The sequence below is a fragment of the Pseudophryne corroboree genome, chromosome 2 (assembly GCF_028390025.1).
Source record: "Pseudophryne corroboree isolate aPseCor3 chromosome 2, aPseCor3.hap2, whole genome shotgun sequence".
Taxonomy (NCBI): domain Eukaryota; kingdom Metazoa; phylum Chordata; class Amphibia; order Anura; family Myobatrachidae; genus Pseudophryne; species Pseudophryne corroboree.
The window spans coordinates 79,489,029-79,510,032 of record NC_086445.1 but is presented as its reverse complement, the minus strand read 5'-3'; the positions used below and the strand labels follow the sequence as shown (position 1 = coordinate 79,510,032).

General features: G+C 45.3%; 1 protein-coding gene across 2 annotated transcripts in view; it reads left to right on the top strand.

Moving 5' to 3' along the window:
• The window catches only part of MRE11 (MRE11 homolog, double strand break repair nuclease), a 605,744-nt gene that overhangs the window by 299,477 nt on the left and 285,263 nt on the right, over positions 1-21,004 (top strand). For both annotated transcript variants that reach the window (XM_063951452.1, XM_063951453.1), the window contains exon 17: positions 19,223-19,287. In XM_063951452.1, coding sequence (XP_063807522.1) covers positions 19,223-19,287 — 65 coding nt within the window. The remainder of the gene's footprint in view (positions 1-19,222; positions 19,288-21,004) is intronic.

Here is a 21,004-nt window from a genome sequence, read left to right as displayed (position 1 = left end):
CTTCTGATTTATGTCAGGAGAGGGGGAGCCGCCTCGCCAGATACAAGTGTATCAAATAAATTAAAAAAATGAATTCGCTGAGAAACCGCTGGACGTGCAAGTTTTTATATGCACAAAATAAGAAAAAAGGGACTTTATTCAAAGACTAAACGTTAGTCTGGCGACTAAATAATTGTTGATCTCTTGTATAAATAGTAACTCTTTAGGTGAGCTCCTTGGATAACAGATCCCCAAGTTGTACCATGGTGTTATTCTCACTCACGCTCTCTACACACATATATCTCCTATATAATAGCCCAGATCTGTGACTTTGTGACTCATTTGCTAACGCTGGGCGGAGTCACAACACTGGGCGGAGTTAGTCAAATGAGTCACAGATCTGGGCAAATCTATAGGAGACTAGGAGCAGAAGCAGATAGTATGGGCATGGCACAGGCACGGGTGCATATCTCCCAGCTTTCTTCAGGCAGACAGGGGTGCATACCTCCCAGCTTTCTTCAGGCAGAAGGAGGGACACACGCGCGGCGAAAGGGGGGCGTGGCAAACAAAAGGGGCGTGGCTTCACGTGAGGGCCCCCGTTTTCATCAGTGAGGGGGCATGCCCAGCGCTCTGTGAGCTGCTGGCATGCCTCCAGGGGCGGATTATGAGTCCGAGGGGCCCAGGGCACTTGAGACAGGGGAGCCCTATCTCATTGCTGTGGGGTTTGGGGCGTGGCCTAATCGCGCCCGCGTGGCCACGCCCCCTTATGCAAATTCCGGGATTTTTTTTTTTTTATATGGAATTTTGGCCTCTCAGCTAGGGCTAAATCCAGAGGAGCTGGTCGCTCCCCCCGAACACCCGCACAGGCAGAAGAAAGCAGGGAGACTGCGGCCTCCCTGTAACACCACAGACCTGCCAACACGCAGCAGCGTGTGCTGACTGTAGCACAATGCTGCCGTTGTTGCTGGCAGGACGGGGGAGCTTCTGAGCTGGGACAGAGCTACTCCAGCCGGGGGGCCACCTAAAACTGTGGGGCCCACGGTACGTACCCCCTGCCCCCCCCCCCCCCCTTAATCCAGCTCTGCTGCCGGAACCCCGGGACAGTTGGGAGGTATGGGGGTGTGTGAGGGGTTATGCCGGCTCACTGTGTGCTTGACCCCCCACATCAGCATACTCAGCAGGGTCTCTCTGGCGCGGAGGAGTGTCACTTTCTAGCACACTCCATGCTTCTTAGCTGCAGTTTTGTGGGACACCTGCCGCTGTGCAGTTTCCGAACTGCCTCTGTTATCTCCAGCCCCGGCAACCCCACCGCTAGCTGCAGCGCTGCCGCCCGCAGTGAGGTGCGCCCAGCTCCTTCACACACTTTAGCCAGCGGGTAGCGCTGCAGAAGTCCGAGCTGCTTGCAGGCTCCGACCCCCTCCTCCCTCCAGCCGCAGCGTCTCCTGGGAACTAACCAGTCACTCCCAGTCTCCCCTTACCACAGTGCCCGGCAGCCGCGAGGTCCGTGCCGCGTGCATGCTATGACCCCCTCCTCCCTCTAGTCGCAGCGTCTCCTGGGGGCTAACCAGTCACTCACAGTCTCCCCTTACCACAGTGCCCGGCAGCTGCGCATGGTCTGCGGTGTGTGACTGAGAGGGGGGGAGGGATGCTGACGGGCAGAGGAAGCAGGACTCCAGCCTGAGAGAGTCAGCCATGCCAAGTCTCCACCAGCAGCAGATCCCAACAGGTTGGAGTGGAACAGCAGCAGCAGCCAGCAGCAGTGACTCCGGTAAGACACATCTGTCTGTCACCACTGTTTTGTCCCTAATACCAATCTCTCCCGTGCCCTGTGTTCTGTCATGTCCCTGTCACCCCTGGCCTTGCCCTGTCATCCTTATCCTGGCTCTTTCACCCTTATGCTGGCCCTGTCATCCCTGTCCTGGTCCTGCCGCCCCTACCCTGGCCCTGTCACCCCTATCCTGTCCCTGTCATGTCTGTCCTAGCCCCGTCGCCCCTGTCCTGGCCCCGTCACCCCTGTCCTGGCCCCGTCACCACTGTTCTGACCCTGTCACTCCTGTCCTGGCCCTGTTACTGCATGCCCTCCAACTACCTTTTTGGCAGGTACAGTACCCGCAGCGCCTCCAGACCCCTCCTCAATGCACCGCACCTTCCCCTCCACCACATGCGGCACTCCACCCCTCCCCCACACGCTGTGCCTCCAGACCCCCTACACCACCCGTGGCTCCCACTCCTATGCCCCTCCACCACCCACAGCACCTCCAGACCCCCTCCACCATCCACCCCCCATATATGTCTCCCCCCACACCTGCCCCCCTCCACCGGCAGCATCTGCAGTCCCCCCCTCACCCACCCCTCTCCCACCCATGGAACCCCCGCACCTCCGGACCCCCTTCCCCATCCGCCGCACCACCCGTACCTTCCCCTCCCCTACCCACGGTGCCTCCGGACCCCCTAGCCCACCCCCGGCACCCCCGCCCCTTCCCATCCCACAGCACCTACGGAACCCTTCACCCATCCGCAACATCCCCGCACCTGCCCCTCTCCCACCCGTGGCACCCCTGCCACTCCCCCACCTACAGTGCCTCCGGACCCCTCCCCCATCTGCAGCCCCCACTCCTCTGCCCCTCTCCCACCCGCAGCACCTCCCGACCCTTCCCCATCCGGGCCCCCCCGCGCTTCCGCCCCCCCTCCATCCGCAGCATCTACAGACATCCTCCCCCATCCGCAGTCCCCCCCGCACCCGCTACATTCTGTACATCGTGCCCTGCAGGTGCTGTTCACGCCGTCGCAAGGGGCTGCGCCTCCTTTACCATCGCACGCCCTTTCATTGTGCAATATTTAACCACTAACAAAGGAATGCAGGTAATATTCCATATAATACAAATATTGAACCCCAGAAAGGCATGCAAGGGTTAAGTGGGCGTAGCCCCTTGCGACGGTGTGAAGAGCGCCCGTAGGGCGCGATGAAGCACCTAGTGTATATATATATATATATATATATATAGTGTTCATTCTAGCACCCTGCACCTTTCAAAATCCATGCAGTTCTCCTTTCCTGCCTGTGGTGTCGCTCTCTGCTCTGGTGCTTCTCAGAACATTCTGGTCTGTATCTCAGCACTGAAATACAGACCAGAGTGTGCTGAGAAGCACCAGAGGAGAGAGCGACACCCCAGGCAGGAAAGAGGAACTGCACGTTTTGAAAGGTGCAGGGTGTTAGAATGAACACTATGGGGTATATGCAATTGCTGTCGAATTGCGGGCATTTTCGACAAAAAATAATAATTCGACAATGCAATACAGTACTTTTCGACAAAAAAACTGACTTTTCAGATTCGACTTTTGGAAATTCGACATTTGACAAATTCGACATTTCTGCAATGGTAAAAATGCGGCTTTTCGACAAAAGTATATTCATTTGAAGAATGTCGATTCGACAACAGTGCTTTTCGACAGTAAATTCGTCAATTTCATTCCGCCTCACTTTGCTGGCGGAATCTAATAAAAAAATTTAAAAACATGTTTTTTTTAGTGTTTTTTTTTATTGGTAATAGCATATCTATTTATATTAGAAGGGATTAGGTACTTGGTTTGTCTATTAGGATTTACAACTATTATTTATATTTTTTTTTTAAATAATATTTTTTTTTTAACTGACTAAAATAGAGAGAGAATGGATTTCAGTGGGAAGGGGTGGGAATGGGTTAAAATCCAGAAAAAAAAATGCATGGGGTCCCCCCTCCTAAGCATAACCAGACTCGGGCTCTTTGAGCCGGTCCTAGTTTTAAAACTACGGGGGGAAATTGACATGGGATCCCCCGTATTTTTAGAACCAGCACCGGGCTCTGCGTCTGGTCCTAGTGCAAAAAATACGGGGGACAAAAGACGTAGGGGTCCCCCGTATTTTTCACACCAGGACCGGGCTCCACTATCTGGAGAGATAATGCCACAGCCGGGGGACACTTTTATACCGGTCCCTGCGGCCGTGGCATTAAATCCCCAACTAGTCACCCCTGGCCGGGGTACCCTGGAGGAGTGGGGACTCCTTAAATCAAGGGGTCCCCCCCCCTCCAGCCACCCAGGACTGGACGCAGAGCCCGGTGCTTGTTGTTAAAATACGGGGGAACCCCTGTCATTTTTTCTCCCGTATTTATACAACCAGGACCGGCTCAAAGAGCCCAAGGCTGGTTATGCTTAAGAGGGGGGACCCCGCACATTTTTTTTCCAGGATTTTTAACCCATTCCCACCGAAAAACATGCTCTGATCTCTTCATATTATTTTAGTTAGTAAAAAAAAAAATATTCTTTAAAAAATATATTAAATAATACTTGTGGCTCCTAAATAGACAAACCAAGTAGATAATCCCTTCTAATATAAATAAACATGCTATTAGCAATAAAAAAAAAACAAAAAAAACATGTTTTTAAATTTTTTTATTAGATCTCGCCAGCAAAATGAGGCGGACTGAAATTGACGAAATGACTGTCGAAAAGCACTGTTGTTGAATCGACATTCTTCAATTGAATATACGTTTGTCGAAAAGCCGCATTTTTACCATTGCAGACATATCGAATTTGACAAATGTCGACTTGCAAAAAGTCGAATCTGAAATGGCCGTTTTTTTGTCGAAAAGTACTGTATTGCATTGTCGAATCATTTTTTACTGTCGAAAATGCCCCGTTTTTCGACATTTGCGGCAATTCGACCGCAATTGCATATGGCCCTATGTGGCTCCAACTCTCTGGAACTCTCTTCTCCACACAGTTCCAGAAGCTTCAAAAACAGACTCAAAACTTTCCTGTTTACTCATGCATTGCCTTAATGGGCCTTTAGTATCTCCATGCTCTCTGCATTTTATGAAAAGCTTTTCTGTACTTCATTGTGTCTGTAATGCATTGTGTTCATTCTATCTGGTAAGTGCCTAGAGTCCTATTGGAAAAACAGAGCTATAGAAATAAAATTATTTTTATTAAGACTATACTGGTGAAACTAAAATGCATGAGAATACTTATTTATTAAAACCTTTATTTACTTATAAAGGCATAGCTGTGTTTAGGGTAGAAAAACAACTATTTTATAATTAGCTACTGTGTTAGCCTAGCAGCTGTACAGTAAGAAGCTGGAGAGCAGCACAGCACCCCTTCCAGCTCTCGCTGGCTGGCTGGCTGTCTGACAGACAGACACACTCTCTTTCCAGGGTGATTTGGAAACACAGTCCTGTCAGCACATGTAGCTGGTGCCACCAAATCCCCCCCACCCCCCACACACACATACTGTACACTAACCCCTGGAGCGGGTGATCAGAGAAAGCCAGTGGGGGAGGCACAGATGAAAGGAGAGTGACCGATAGGTGGAGGGGGACAAGGATGGACAGAGGTAGGGGAGAAAGGAGGGACAGAGATTATAGAGAGAAATAGTTGCGGACAAAGATGGGAAGGTGCTGAAAGAAACCTGCCAGCAAATGCAGCTGGTGCTCCCCCACACTGCCCTCCCCTTCCCCACATGCGAACCCCGTCTGGTACGGGGAGGAGGGATAGGAGAGACCGAGGGAGATGGGAGGGGGGTCAGAGATGGGAGTGAGAGACAGGGGAAGGGTGACCGAGATGAAAGAGAGAGACAGACTAGGAGGGAGGGAACTGAGATGAGGGTGAGAGACAAGGGGAAGGGTGACCTAGATGAAAGAGAGAGGCAGACAGGGGGAGTGGAGAAACGACAGACAAAGATTAGAGAGAGATGGTGGGGGCAGAGACCGGGACCACTAAGAAAATAATCCTGCAACACTGGGCACAACAGCTAGCAACCCAGTTACTGATAGGTCCAAAATACTAGTAGTAAATATGATCCTTACATTGTAATTTACTGAGCAGTATCACATATCCGCTGCTCTGTTTCCAAGTTGAATTAGACCCGTCATCCTACACTCATTAGAGTTGGCCAGTCTCCAGCATTTATACAACGAGCAGCCTCTCGGCTCACTGTAACTAAGCGAGTAGTTCCTAAGCACTGGCGATGTCACCAAGCGCCATGACCTGATCCACAGTGGTTCCAATTTGCGGAATAACACCTTTCTTCTTTCATTAACTTTATGTAACGCTGAACGGTTATGTAGTTCTGTCATTATAATGGTTATTAGCATGCCATCCCCGAGAGATCATCGGTCAGCAGGATATGTTGTTTATACTAATATTATATTATTCATTCATCAGCGAGCTTGTGGTTAATCATTCGCATTTCATTCCCCTTCGCACAGTTCACTTCAATATGCACCTAATTGATACATTAGCTGCTGCTCTAACCTCTATGTGTTGTCTGTGATTTACATAACTCCCCTCTTCCAGTGCCGTGGTATAATACAAACCCAAAGAAGCTGATGATTATCTCTAGATATCCATACAGTATGTCAAACTTTTATTTACCCATATTACCTAGTTTTGTATAAATACATATGTTTGTATAGTAGCCCAGTATTGACGGGGTTAAAGGGGTTTTCTGCCTTTAGTCAACTTGAATTTGTCAGCTTGTGTGTAGCCCCCTTCATTTTTAACCACATACATCATATTTTCTCTGTAGCTACCTTCTGTCCTTTTCAGCCATTTATTTATATAATCAGGCGGAGTTATTTTTGAAGACGTGGAATTTAACATACAGATGTCTTCTGGGAAAAAAAGTATTTATTATTTTAACGTTTATCTTTTCCTATGCTTACTGTATAATAAAGTATTATTTTACCATGTTGCTAAAGTGTATGTTAGTTCATACGTAAGAACCAATACTGCCTCACAACAATGAGGTAATGGATTTAATTTCCACCATGGCCCTAACTGTGTGGAGTTTGTATATTCTCCCTGTGCTTGCGTGGGTTTCCTCCGGGTACTCTGGTTTCCTCCCACAATCCTAAAATATAATGGTAGGTTAATTGGTTCCCAACAATCTTAACCCTAGTGTGAATATGTGTGCGTACACATGTGGTAGGGAACTCAGGGGCAGATGTATTAAGCCTGGAGAAGTGATACGTGGAAGGTGATAACGCCCCAGCCAATCATTACGGGTTTGAAAAATGACAGTTAGGAGCTGATTGGCTGGTGCATTATCACCTTCCACTTATCACTGCTAGATCATTTCTCCAGGCTTAATACGTCTGCCCCATAGATTGTAAGCTCCACTGGGTCAGGGACTGATGTAAATGGGCAAATATTCTCTGTAAAGCGCTGCAGAATATGTGCGCGCTATATAAATATAAATAATATGGTGGGTGGTCTGTCCAGTCTCCCTCATGCGGAGTAGGTGTCAAGATGCGTGCCTACCCAATGGCTTTCACTATTTTGTCAGTGTACATAACAGGACATGTTTGTGGCCCAGGGGAGGGAGTAGAGGTGAGCGGGTGAGAGAAGGGAACCCTGCAACTCTGGCCACACTACATAGAGACACAACAAAGGGGGTAATTCAGCTCTGATCGCTGGGCAGCGATTTTTGCAGTCCTGCGATCAGATAGTCGCCACCTACAGGGGGAGTGTATTTTAGCTGTGCAGGTGTGCGATCACATGTGTAGCAGAGCTGTACAAACTGATTTTGTGCAGTGTCTGCGCAGCCCAGGACTTACTCAGCCGCTGCGATCACATGAGGCTCTTCAGGACCGGATTTGACGTCAGACACCCTCTTTTTCCAGACACCCTCTGTAAACGGTCAGTTGACACCCACAAACGCCCTCTTCCCGTCAGTCTCCTTGCAAACACCCGTGGGACTTGATCCTTCGCACAAACCCGTCGCTCACCGGCGATCCCCTTTGCAGCCGTCCATCGCGCCTGCGTATTGCGGTGCATATGCATGCGCAGTTCGGATCTGATCGCCCGCTGTGCGAAAAACACACAGCAGCGACCAGGTCTGAATTACCCCCAAAGGACGGTGCATAAACACTAGTAACAAATAACTTCAAATGGGCATTATAATATGACTATGTGAAACGATGGCCCATCCAAAAACATACCGGAAAGGTTTTCTGACAAAAATTCGGACTTGGCTTCTGACAGAAATTGTCCATACTGTGTATGTGTGTCCATGTGAAACATAGATTGTAAGCGCCACTGGGGCAGGGACTGATGTTAATGACTGAAATATTCCCTGCAAAGTGCTGTGAAATTTGAGTGCGCTATATAAGTAGCTGTTAATAAATAAATAATAACTAAAATGACCATACGACTGGTTCAGCTTTGCAGCGACACCTGGTATGTGAACGGCAGTTAAGGTGAATATCTGTACAGTATAATACACAGCAGACAAATAACACTACAACTCTCAACACAGCCACTGATGCAAGCAATGGAAAGATTCCGAGTAAGCGGAAACCTGTACTTGTTAGTGTGGGAACAGATAACGGGGCCATGTTATTTGGGGGCAGAGAGCCCAAGGAGAAGGTGTAGATCAGGGGTGGGGAACCTTTTTTCTACCAAGGGCCATTTGGATATTTATAAAATCCTTCAGGGGCCATACAAAAATGATCAACTTAAAAATTAGCCTGCCCCCAGTAGATATGCCCCCAGTCAGTAGTTATGCCCCCAGTAGATATACCCCCAGTCAGTTGTTATGCCCCCGTAGATATGCCCCCAGTACATATGCCCCCGGTCACTTATGCCCCATTAGATATGCCCCCAGTCACTTGTTATGCCCCGTAGTAGCGATGCCTACACACACACACATTAAAGAAAAGAAAAACACAATACTCACCAGCCCTGCTCCTGCTTCTGGACCGGTGCCCTCCACCTGGCCGCCCCGCTCCTCAGAACTATGAGAGAAACGTCATGACATCTCTCCCATAGCACCGCACACTGCCAGAGCCGGAAGCCAGAGCTCAAGAGTGAGCTCCTGCCTCTGGCTTCTGCTGAGGGGAAGGAGATGGGCGCCTGCTAGTATCAAAATCTCAGCGGGCTCCCGGCATCTCCCTTGGTTAGGTGAGCCTGGCTGGGCCGGATCAAGTGGCTCTGCGAGCCTTATACGGGCCTCGGGCCTGATGTTCCCCACCCCTGGTGTAGAGTGTGGCTGGTGTGTAAAAGAAGTAGGTAAAGAGAACGGGAGGGAGGAGGGCCCTGCTCATGGGAGCTTACAGTCTAAAGGGAACGGGGGAGACAAACAGAAGACATAGGGAGAGAGTCAATATAAGGGGAACTAAGGACAGGAAGTAGGAGTCAGAGAGTTATAGGGTGCAAGAGGTGAGGCAGACTTACAGGGGTATTCAATGCATGTCGTATCCTCCCCGACGTAGAGGATCCGACAGTGCAGTATTCCATTAGCGGGCAATTCTGACAGGCTTTGCCCGTTTCTGACAATGCTGATCCAACTTTTTTTAAATTGCCCGCTAATTCGACAAAACACATGGATCCGCGGCTAATCCGCCGATCCACGTGTTTTCCGACAAGTCGGAAAAACGGCAGTACCATTGAATAGGTCGAATCCTGATTCAACCATAAAAAAGTCAGAAACTGCCGTCTTACCAAATAGACAGTAGTTACGACTTCAATTGAATAAACCTGTATGTGGTGGCTAAGTGGTGGACGGATGAGTTTGTCTCTTAAGTAATGCTAAAGGAAAGGCAGCAGGAAATGAAGGCGATATAAGCTGCATCAATGTAGCTAGACTGTTCTAAATGTGCATTTATGTAATACTAATTTGTACTTGTTCCCATATTCTTAAGTACAAATCCAATCAAATTCATGAACACAACAATCTGTACTGTACTGTACTGTACTGTACCTTTGTTCCTGGTCCTTGAAAAATGCAGTAATTTATTGGATAGAAACGCATGCTGAGAATTAAGTGTGTATGAAATAGTGGTAATTAGTACTTTGATTTGTCATGGCAACATACTCTCTGATGATGGATAGTAATTGGCAGTAGATTACCTCACAATAGACTGCAGATTCATTTTAGAGGGCGCTGTCTAAGCTTGCCGCATTACCATACACAGCCCAGGAGCGTCCTACAGACCATCACTCCGGCATCATATTCCCAAATCCAGGCTGACCCATCCCCATCACATCATCACGTTCTCTATAATATTAGGTTTTTTTTATAAGTACTACAGTAACTTCAAATGCAAAGGGTAGGGGTGTATATAATGAGTATGTTCCATTGACAGAGGAAAATGTATCTCCGTTAATGCATAATAAGGCCTAAGTGTAGGCTCAGCCATTGTAGTACTGGCACATTTGCAGAGACCCTAAGAAGTCACGTAGGATGTGGTCTTCATTCATGCAGTCATTCCGGAAATAATTAACTTTTGTTTGCCTTTGCCGTTAACAGAAATGGGATTGTAGGCTACTAATGTGTAGCCGCAAAGAAAAAAATTCAGTAAAAAAATGATCATTATTAAAGCAGCAGCCATTTTGTGTGTGAGAAGTGACAGCCAATGATGGCGCTAGTTGCTATAAAATATATTTACAGCATTCTCACCTATCAGCAAATAATGCTATTAAATAACAAGTCTGATGCTATCATTTGCGTATAATTATATTAAGTATATTTAACTCCGTTCCCCATCTGCATCCACACACCGCTGCGTTCTTTTTTTCCATTGGTCAAAGCCGTGCTTTAGCTCACTATCTGTCAGCTGTCTCAAATGCTCCAACGTTTTCTTCTTTACCTCAGTAACTGATGCAAAACGGGTTCCCTGAGTACAGATTTCACTTTAGGAAAAAAATAGAAGTCACACGGTGCCAGGTCTGGTGAGTGTAGAGGGCATTCTAGCACTGCAATCTGTTTCTCGGCCAAAAACTGCTTCACAGAGAGAGCTGTGTGGGCTGGAGCGTTGTCTGGATTCAGGATGAAACCAATTTTCCTCAACTGTGCTCTCTCTCTTCTGATTCTTTCCCGCAAAGTTGCTAGAATATTTTTGTAGTAATGTTGATTCATTGTTGCGCCTTCTGGTACCCAGTCTGCCAAAATAACATCCTTGATATCAAATAAAACAATTAACATGGCCTTGAATTTGGATTTGCTTTGATGTGCTTTCTTCTTTCTTGTTCATGATGGTGTTCTCCAGTGCATGGACTGCAGTTTTATCTCAGGATCTTACTGGAAGATCCATGTTTCATCACGGGTAAAAGGGTTTTTTTTAAAATGAGAATCCGCTTGAATTTGTTCCAAAATATCTGTACATATTCACTTTCGATTCTCTTTCTGCACGGCAGTGGGAAGCCTTGGAACCATCTTAGCAAAAACTTTTGTCATGTTAAGATCTTGATGCAAAACTTAGCTAACCGTTTCTTTGACAATGTTTACCATTTCTGCTGTCATTCGGGAGCTAAGTCGATCGTCAATTCGAATAATTTTCTCCGATTTTTCCATATTTTAATTTGTTTTTGATGTGCAAGGCATTCTGCGACATTCATTATCTTCTTCATCATCACAACCATCACTAAAACACACATGCACGTGACATGCAATCTGCCCCATAAGCCTCGGTTAGCATACGGAAAGATTCAGTGGGCGTTTTGCTCAATTTAACTAAAAAATTTTAAAAGTTATGCTCTACTTTTGAACTACACACGGGAAAAACACTACTTTGAACGTTGTGTGACAGCAAATTATCGAGAGGGGTGAAACTTGCAAAACCATTTTGATATAGTCCAATGTTTCCCAACTCCCTTTTATCTCACGCAGTAAGGTTTTTTTTTGACCAGGCATTCTTGCTGCAATGAGTCATAGCTGCTGTAACCACATTTTTTTGGTTTATTCTATTTGGTTACAGCAGCTATGACTCATTGCTGCAGGAATGGCTTTTTTTTTTTTAAGCTTTATTCAGGCCAGACAGCCATTTGTGTATAAAAGTGATACATTTTACAGATAATTTAATGTCCTCGATCCACCCGTAACTGCTGATTGGAAGCCATTGATGGTCAGTGATCCGTTGGTGAATTATTATTATTAAAATTTATTTATAAGGCCCCACAAGTGTTTTGCAGCGCCGTACATACAACACGCATTAGCAGGGCCGGTTCTAGACCTTGTTGTGCCCAGGGTGAAAGTCTCCATTGTTGCGCGCCACCCCCCCCCCCCCCACCCAATAGACGAAACAGGGTTATTGCCAAAAAAATAGGGTCGTGGTGTCATAGCGAAGGGGCATGGCCACAGTTGTGCCCCCAGTAGATTTGTGCCCTCAGTAGCTGTGCCCCCTCTAGTTTTGCCCTCAATAGCTGTGCCCCCTGTAGATGTTCTCCCTGTAGTTTTGCCCCCAGTAACTGTGCTCTCAGTAGTTGTGCCCCGAGTAGTTTTGCCCTCAGTAGATGTGCCCCCCTGTAGATGTGCCCCTAGTAGCGAGCTTACAAAAAAAACAAAAAAACAGCCACGCTCCTGCTTCCAGACCGCTGCTGCTGTCCTCCGTCTCTGGCCGCCGCTCCTCGGATCTATGGGAGAGATGTCATGACTTCTCTCCCATAGCGCTGCACAGATACTAGAGGTCAATTATGACCTCTAGCATCGGCGGCCGCTCCCACAATGCATCTTACATCAGTAGTAGGGAAATTGATGGAAACACTCTTAAAAGAAAGAGTTGTAGATTATCTCAAATCCGGCAATTTACTGGATCCCAAACAGCATGGATTCACTGGGGGGGAGATCATGTCAAACAAATCTTATTGACTTTTTTGATTGTGTGACTAAAGTGATGGATAAAGGTGGAGCCATGGATATAGCTTATCTAGACTTTAGTAAGGCTTTTGACACAGTTCCACATCGCAGACTGCTAAATAAACTTGAAAGTTTGGGATTGGATATTAGGATTATTGAATGGATAAGATCTTGGTTGAAGGATAGAAAACAGAGAGTTGTGGTAAATGGAGTGCATTCACAGGAGGGAAATGTTACCAGTGGAGTACCCCATGTATCTGTACTTGGACCAGTGCTTTTTAATATCTTTATTGGTGACATTGCAAATGGCATTAAAGGGAAAGTATGCCTTTTTGCAGATGACACAAAGGTATGCAACAGGGTAGACACACCAGGTGGGGTAAAACAAATGATTGAGGATCTAGGTAGACTAGAGGAATGGTCAAGAGTCTGGCAATTACAGTTTAATGCCAAAAAATGCAAAATCATGCACTTGGGTCTCAAAAATCCTAAAGCTAAATACAGTATTAATGGCACTATACTGGAAACTACTGAGGAGGAAAGGGATCTAGGAGTCACTATTTCAGGTGACTTAAAGGCAGGTAAGCAATGTAACAAGGCAATGAGGAAGGCTAGTCAGATGCTTGGCTGCATTGGGAGAGGAATCAGCAGCAGAAAGAAAGAAGTAATAATGCCACTGTATAGGTCATTGGTACGGCCTCATCTAGAATACTGAATTCAGTTCTGGAGGCCATATCTTCAAAAGGATATTAATACATTAGAAACTGTACAAAGGAGGGCAACTAAAATGGTGCATGGCCTACATCACAAAACATACCCAGAAAGACTAAGAAATCTCAATATGTATACTTTGGAGCAGAGAAGGGAAAGGGGGGACATGATAGAAACTTTCAAATATATCAAGGGTTTTAACAAAGTCCAGGAGGGAAACATTCTCCAAATGAAGAGAAGCAATAGGACACGAGGACATGCACTGAGACTGGAGGGGGGGAGGTTCAGGGGAAATTTGCGGAAAAATTATTTCACAGAAAGGGTAGTGGACAAGTGGAATAGCCTCCCATCAGAGGTGGTAGAGGCTAAGACAGCTGAGCAATTTAAACATGCATGGGATAGACATAAGGATATCCTTACAAAGAAATAAGGATCAAATAAGGTTAGAGATAAAAATAATATAAAAAAAAAAAAGGGGGGCAGACTAGATGGGCCAAGTGGTTCTTATCTGCCGACAAATTCTATGTTTCTATGCCGTGCGGTGCGCGATGACGTCAAGTGTACTACACGGCACCAGTAGCGGCTCTTGCCACCGCAGCGGTGGCAGCACCCTCAAAACAGCGGCACCCCAGGCAAAAAGCCTGCTTGCCCGGGGGAATAGCCGCTACTGCGCATTAGAACAATAAAGAGTATACAGAACTTAACATCACAGAAAACTAAAACAGAGCACAGGTAACAATTAGCACCACAGTTTTTGGTACACAATACAGCTGAGATGTCAGGAAGCAAAGAAGTAATCTGCATACTTCAGGGGGCAGGCAGCCAATGGAAGAGATGAACAGTCACGAGCAAGAGAAAATAGACAGTCACTGAGTGGGAGAGAGCTGTAAATAAAGTGCAAGAGAAGAGGGCTGTGAAAACAGGAGGGAAGAGGCCCCTGCTCCAAGGAGCTTACAATCTTGGGAATCAGAGAAATTGTTCATGATGACAATCTCCAATTTGCCAATCCAGACCATTTCCAGTTTGGGATTGGGGAATCGAGATATTTGAACATGTATATCCCCGATTCTCCGACCCGGAATTGGGGAGAGGAGAATTGCGACAGTCCGTCGCAGATATATCGGGGCCTAAAGAGTAACCCAAATCTGATCATATATATGTCACATTTTTTTCAACTAAAATGGCTGACTAAACATTACAGGATGAAGAAATGTCCTATGTCATAGCATACAATGGAAAACCGTATCAGAAAACTGTGTGTAGGCTCATACATACTGTATGCACAGAAGTTATGTGCTGTTAGACATCTTAGTTGACCATAATTGCTAACAACATGCAGGCATGTTCCAGTTGTACTTTAAACTCAGTTTAGTTCAGACATTGATGTCTCCATTTTTATTTCAGATTGCACTTTTATTATGCAGTTTAAAATATGAAAGCTGATTAATGGTATTAGTACAGCACATTTGCACACATTCTGTTCTGTTTATTCATTGAGCTCGATTGAAGTGTTTCAGAAGTCTTGCAGTGACCAGCGCTACAGGGAAAATGCTCTGTATAGTAATGTGAAAACTGACCCAGGCTATCTTGCTTCAGGTAACCAGTAATCTCAGGAGTCTGTGGGAGATATGTATCAAGCTGTGAAGAGAGATAAAGTACCACTCAATCAGCTTATGCAGTGGTGCTTGAAAGTCTGTAAACCCTTAAGAATTTTCTATATTTCTGCTTACATTTGGCATAAAACTACCTTAGATTTTCACACAAGTTTTAAAAGTAGACAAAGAGGCTGAATCAAACAAATGAGACCAAAAAATTAGACGTACTCATTTTCTTTTTGAGGAAAATGATTCAATATCACATATCTGTGAGTGCCAAAAGTACAGTATGTGAACATTTAGGCTTAGCAGATGTTTTGAAGGTGAAATTAGAGTCAGGTATTTTCAATCTATGGAATGACAATGAGGTGTGAGTGAAAGACCTGTCATTTTAAAAGAACAGGGATCTATCAAAGTCTGATGTTCACATCATGCCACGAGCAAAGGAGATTTCTGAGGACCTCAGAAGAAGAGTTGTTGATGCTCATCAGGCTGGAAAATGTGACAAAAACATCTCTAAACAGTTTAGACTCCACCAATCAACAGTCAGATAGATTGTGTACAAATTGAAGAAATTTCAGACGAGTATTACCTTCCCCAGGAGTTGTCAACCCACTAAGATCATGCCAAGAGCAAGGTCACAAAGGAACCTTAGGTAACCTCTTAGCAACTGAAGGCCTTTCTCACATTAGCTAATGTGAATGTTCATGAGTCCACTATCAGGACACTGAACAACAATGGTATGCATTGTGGGATTGCAAGGAAAAAGCCACTTCTCTCCAAAAAGAAAATTGCTGCCCGTCTGCAGTTTGCTAAGATCACCCGGACAAGCCAGAAACCTATTGGAAAATGTTTTGTGGACAGATACGTCCATAATAGAGCTTTTCGGATTAAATGAGAAGTGTTATGTTTGAAGAAAGGAGAACACTGCATTCTAGCATAAAAAACCTCATACCATCTGTGAATCACGGTGGTGGTGGTATCATGGTTTTGGGCCTGTTTTGCTGCATCTGGCCCAGGACAACTTGCCATCATTGAAGGGACAATGAATTCTGAATTATACCAGAATATTCTAAGGGAAAATGTCAGGACATCTGTCCATGAGCTGCATCTCAAGAGAATTTGGGTCATGCAGCAAGACAACGACCCAAAGCACACAAGTAATTCCACCAAACAATGGTTAAAGAAGAATACATTTTTTAAGTTTTGGGATGGCCAAGTCAAAGTACTGACCTTAATCCAATCGAAATGTTGTGGAAGGACTTGAAGCGAGCAGTTCATGGGAGGAAATCTACCAACATAACAGCGTTAAAGGTATTTTGTACGGAGGAATGGGGTCAATTTCCTCCAAGCCAATGTTCAGGACTAATAAACAATTACCGGAAACGTTTACATGCAGTTGTTAGTTCACATACTTTTGACACTCTAATGGGCCCTACACATTTGTCGATCCGCCGCCGAGTTGCCCGACGGGCGAACCGGCGGCGGGGGAAGTAATGACGGGGGGATTGAAGTTTCTTCACGCCCCCCGTCACCCGGCTCTATAGCAGTGCAGGCAAATATGGACAATATCATCCATATTGGCCTGCATGCACAAGCGACGGGGCAGCAACGATGAACGAGCGCGGGGCCGGGCATCGTTCATCGTTGCTGCCTCCACACTGAAAGATATGAACGGTATCTTGTTCATCAATGAACGAGATCGTTCATATCTTTCAGTATTATCGCCAAGTGTGTAGGGCCCATAAGATATGTGATATTGGATAGTTTTCCTCAATAAAAAAAATGTGCACGTCTAATTTTTTTGGTCTTATTTGTTTGATTTGGTTCTCTTTATCTACTTTTAGACCTTTTTGTGAAAATCTGAGGTAGTTTTAGGCAAAATTTCAGCAGTAATATAGGAAATTCTGAAGGGTTCACAAACTGTCAAGCACCATTCTATTTGCCATGTTACTGTATAGGCTGTGTTCGAAAAATGGCAGAAGTTGGTTGGTTGGTACCTTATCTCTGTCCACTTATCTCTCTCTATGGCTTAGTGTGTATATATATATATATATATATATATCCCTTTATCTCTCTCCAATGATTTATACATCTCCCCCTCTATGTTGATTAAGACATTTCCTGTAAATTTCTGTTTAGCGCATGTAAACTATCTTTAGTTATTTTCAACAACTTACATATCACTGCTTATTACGCATTATTACGCTTAGGGACAAGTGTTGCAGTGACGGAAGTAAAATTAGTAATTCTTTGTATGCATGAGCTAGCTGCCATTGTTACTAGTTTATCATTTTAATCCATTGTTTAAATGTAATTAATTTTGTAGATTATTAATTAAAAGCCACATATTTTTAGCTACTGTATTTCTTGTGTCCTTTGAAAAAAAAAAACTACTCTGCAAGTAAGTGAAAATGACAAATATTAAGGGCCGAATTCAATTAGCGGTGAAAACGAAAATATACGGCAACTCACAAAAGTGCCTATTCAATTGTCCGTGAAAACGGATTTGCAGTAATTTTGCAGCGAATTTCAATTCTCCACCTCTGAACAGGTGATAAAAATGGGAAAAATCCCTAAGTTAAAAATTTTGGGGTTTGGTTCTGAACCCCTGGGACACCCCCCTGAATGACTATTTAGGCATTAGAAGTGTTTAATTATTTTTATTTGGGCAATAATGACATGACCTTGTTGGGGTGAAAAAGTGCAAAATTGTAGAAGTTGGTGTACAAGGTATGTGACAGGTATATTGGGGTGCTTTATGTGTTGGACAAGTGTTTTTTTGCTTGCAGGTGGGAAAAATCGGGCTGTTACCACTTTTTTTGTAAATCCCCTAAAAGGACTTATTTTGCTGAAAAAACATTGCTTTCTATAATTTTTTCACATTTAAAAAAAAGAATGCATATAACAGTCATTTGACCCAATTTAAGTAACCCAAATCCTTCTGTTATGACCAGTAATAAACTTCTATTATGTTATCCGATGCTAGTTTAGCTTTTCTTGTGGGTACAGGCAGATTTCCACATTTTCCACTACATTTTTCACTTTTCATTGCTGGCATGAGTTTTAGCAGTAATCCCATTTTTTCGCGATTTTGTAATTGAATAGGCGAATTGCCGGAGGGCACACACCCGCGAAAAGCCAGTTTTTGCAGCAAAAAAGATGCAAAAACGGCAATTGCAATATATTTTCTGTGATTTTGCCGCTAATTGAATTCAGCCCTAAAGGGCCCTACACACTAGAAGACATGACCAATGTGAAAGATTAACAATTTCCCTTGAACTTCAAGGAGTCCTGACAAATGAAATTGAATGTACACACTAAGCAATTTTTCAAACAATTTGAAAGACGAAAGATATCTTTGGAATTGGCACCTTATTTACATATTTAAATATTGGGGAGGCATTTCTGGGTGTGTGGGCAGGGCTGTAGAAGGGGGAACCAATTAAGTTTTTGATCACCCACTGCCCCACCAATTATATTTCCACTGTGCCACCAACGTAATTCAAAATTAATTATAATGGGTTCAATATAATAGATAGATAGATAGATAGATAGATAGATAGATAGATAGATAGATAGGCAGGTGTGGCACTCTTGGCGTCTGAGAAACTTAAATGGAGACATGCATGAACTCCATTTAAGTTTCTCAGACGCCAAGAGTGCCACACCTGCCTATCTACATACATCCTTTTATGTGTGGGCACCCGGCGCAGCATATTTATTACAGGGAGAGCTGGACCTGCGTTTTCTCTCTCTCTCTCTCTCTCTCTCTCTCTCTCTCTCTCTATATATATATATATATATATTTATAATATTTAGAACCCATTATAATTAATTTTTAATTACGTTGGTGGGGAAGTGGGTACATTGGTGGGGCAGTGGATGGAGACGCTGATCGGTCAGCGTCTCCCCTCCAGCGTCTCCCGTCAGCGGCTCAGCTACGATGAAGCCGCTGGCGGGGAGGGAGCCGCCTGCGTGGGGTGAGCAAAGTCACATTGTGGACATCGCTCATCGCGGCTCCGTACACACATGCCGTGATGAGCGATGTCACAAGTGACATTGCTCACATTGAGCATGCTACACCTCCGACCGCCAACCTACAATCAACGAGCGCAGGTGCGTTGCATCGTTGATTGCAGGACCATACACACTAGACGATGTGAACAATATATCGTTCACAATCGTCTGTATTGGCCATATTGGTCAAAAAAATTGTCTAGTGTGTATGGCCCTTAAGTCTAATTGACATTCTTTGAACCAATAACATGGTTAGTGTTTTCCAAAAAGAAACTAACATTATAAACACTCTCATTTTCAGCATTTAAACCGTCGTCGTCAAGACAACCTTCCTCTAGAACTGCGCCTGCCAAGAATTACTCAGAGGTAGGTCACTTGTGTATTTGTGCTTGAGAACAAAACGTACAACTGTGTAAATAATGGCACTTTTATAACTGCTGTCCTACAAGTAACCATGGTTAAAAAAGGTGTAGTCTTGGCCAAACCTGACTGTCATTTTTGTAGTGCAGGTTGGAAAATGAAAGCAGATATTTCATTGGCTGTCTATGCAGTTACTTGTAGAACTGTATTCTTAAGTGTCCCAAACTATATTCTTCTTTCTCATATTAGAGCGATGAACTACTATACGTACTTTCACCTGGTTTCACTTTGTGAAAGGTGAATGGTCCATTACAGTAGGATTTCATCTGATCTAGAAAACTATTCCCCCAGAAGCTGTAAATAAATGTATTCTAGTTTGTTATAACTCTATAAACTAAACATGATAACTAAGCCTACAGTTCCATATAGAGAGCTCTGCTAAACCATTTAATAAGATTAATGTTGAAAACTGTATATATAGTATATTCAGGCATGGTAATCCAAATGACAGGAATAAACACTTACTTGAAACACCTCATCGTTCTGAATAATACAGGGAGTTCAAAAAGTCCCTCCGCAGTGATTGGGCAAAACTCAGATGTGGTTGGAGCAGCAGTCTGATACAGCAGGAGGTGTCTGGTATAAGTAGACACCGCCTGCATGCATTAGTGATCTGTGCTGTATCCATCGGCCGGCTGTGTGACTCATGGGGCCATGCAAACAGAGATCCTGGTCTTGACGCTCCCCCAAAACGTAGGTAATGCTCCTCCATTTTGGGAAACGCAGCCCGTCTCCTGCAGCACGAGAAATGCACGTGCTGCCAGGGTCTCTGATGGCTTTGTGATCCCCCCCCCCCCCCCCCCCAATCTTTGTCCCCCTCAGGCCTTCCACGGCTGCAGAGGAGATCTGCAGCCAGAGACAGCGCTCACTGCGGAGGGACTTTTTGAACTTACTGGAGATCCCTTGCCTGTATTTCTGCTGCGGGGTACACTGGGCTCCACAGGGAATAACATTGGGGTGTAGAGTAGGATCTTGATCCAAGTCACCAACAGGCTAAAAGCTTTGACTGTTCCCAGAATGCATTGCGCCGCCTGCTCTATAACCCCGCCTCCGTGCACAGGAGCTCAGTTTTGTAGTTGGTGCTATGCAGTGCAGGCATACAACAGGTGGGCTGCTCCAGCAGCCCTCAGAAGAGCTTTCTTAAAAGAACTTTGAAGACTTTAAGGGCTGCAGCACACTGTGAGTGTTAGATGTCACTTTGACATCTCCTGCTGCAACTCCATCACCTCCCCCAGCGGCGCTCTATACTCTCGCGCCCTGGTTGCCGGGTACTTACAGCAGAGACTCAGGTTTGCTTCAGTTAGTCACACACCCCGCCACAGCTCTCCAGGATCGCATGGCCGCACTTTTGGAGGAGGTAAGAGGGTCCCCCAGGCGGGACCCGCTGGAAACCGCGATCCGGCGCGGCCGGTGGACAGGGACCCCACTAGACCACCAGAGCAAGGGCACAGGTCGATTTTACTAAAAAACGTTTGTTACATTGCCCGCAGTACCCGGTGGTGAAGCCCAGCAAGGGGATAAGGCTTTGACCTGTAGCCCCTCCCCCAGCCCCAGGGCGCCATTTAGAGTAAATGTTCCCGCCCTGGAGCTGCATATCTCTCTCTCCCACACTCCCTGTCAGCGTTTGGGCGCCATGCATGCTGAGCTGATCCTGGGACTTTTT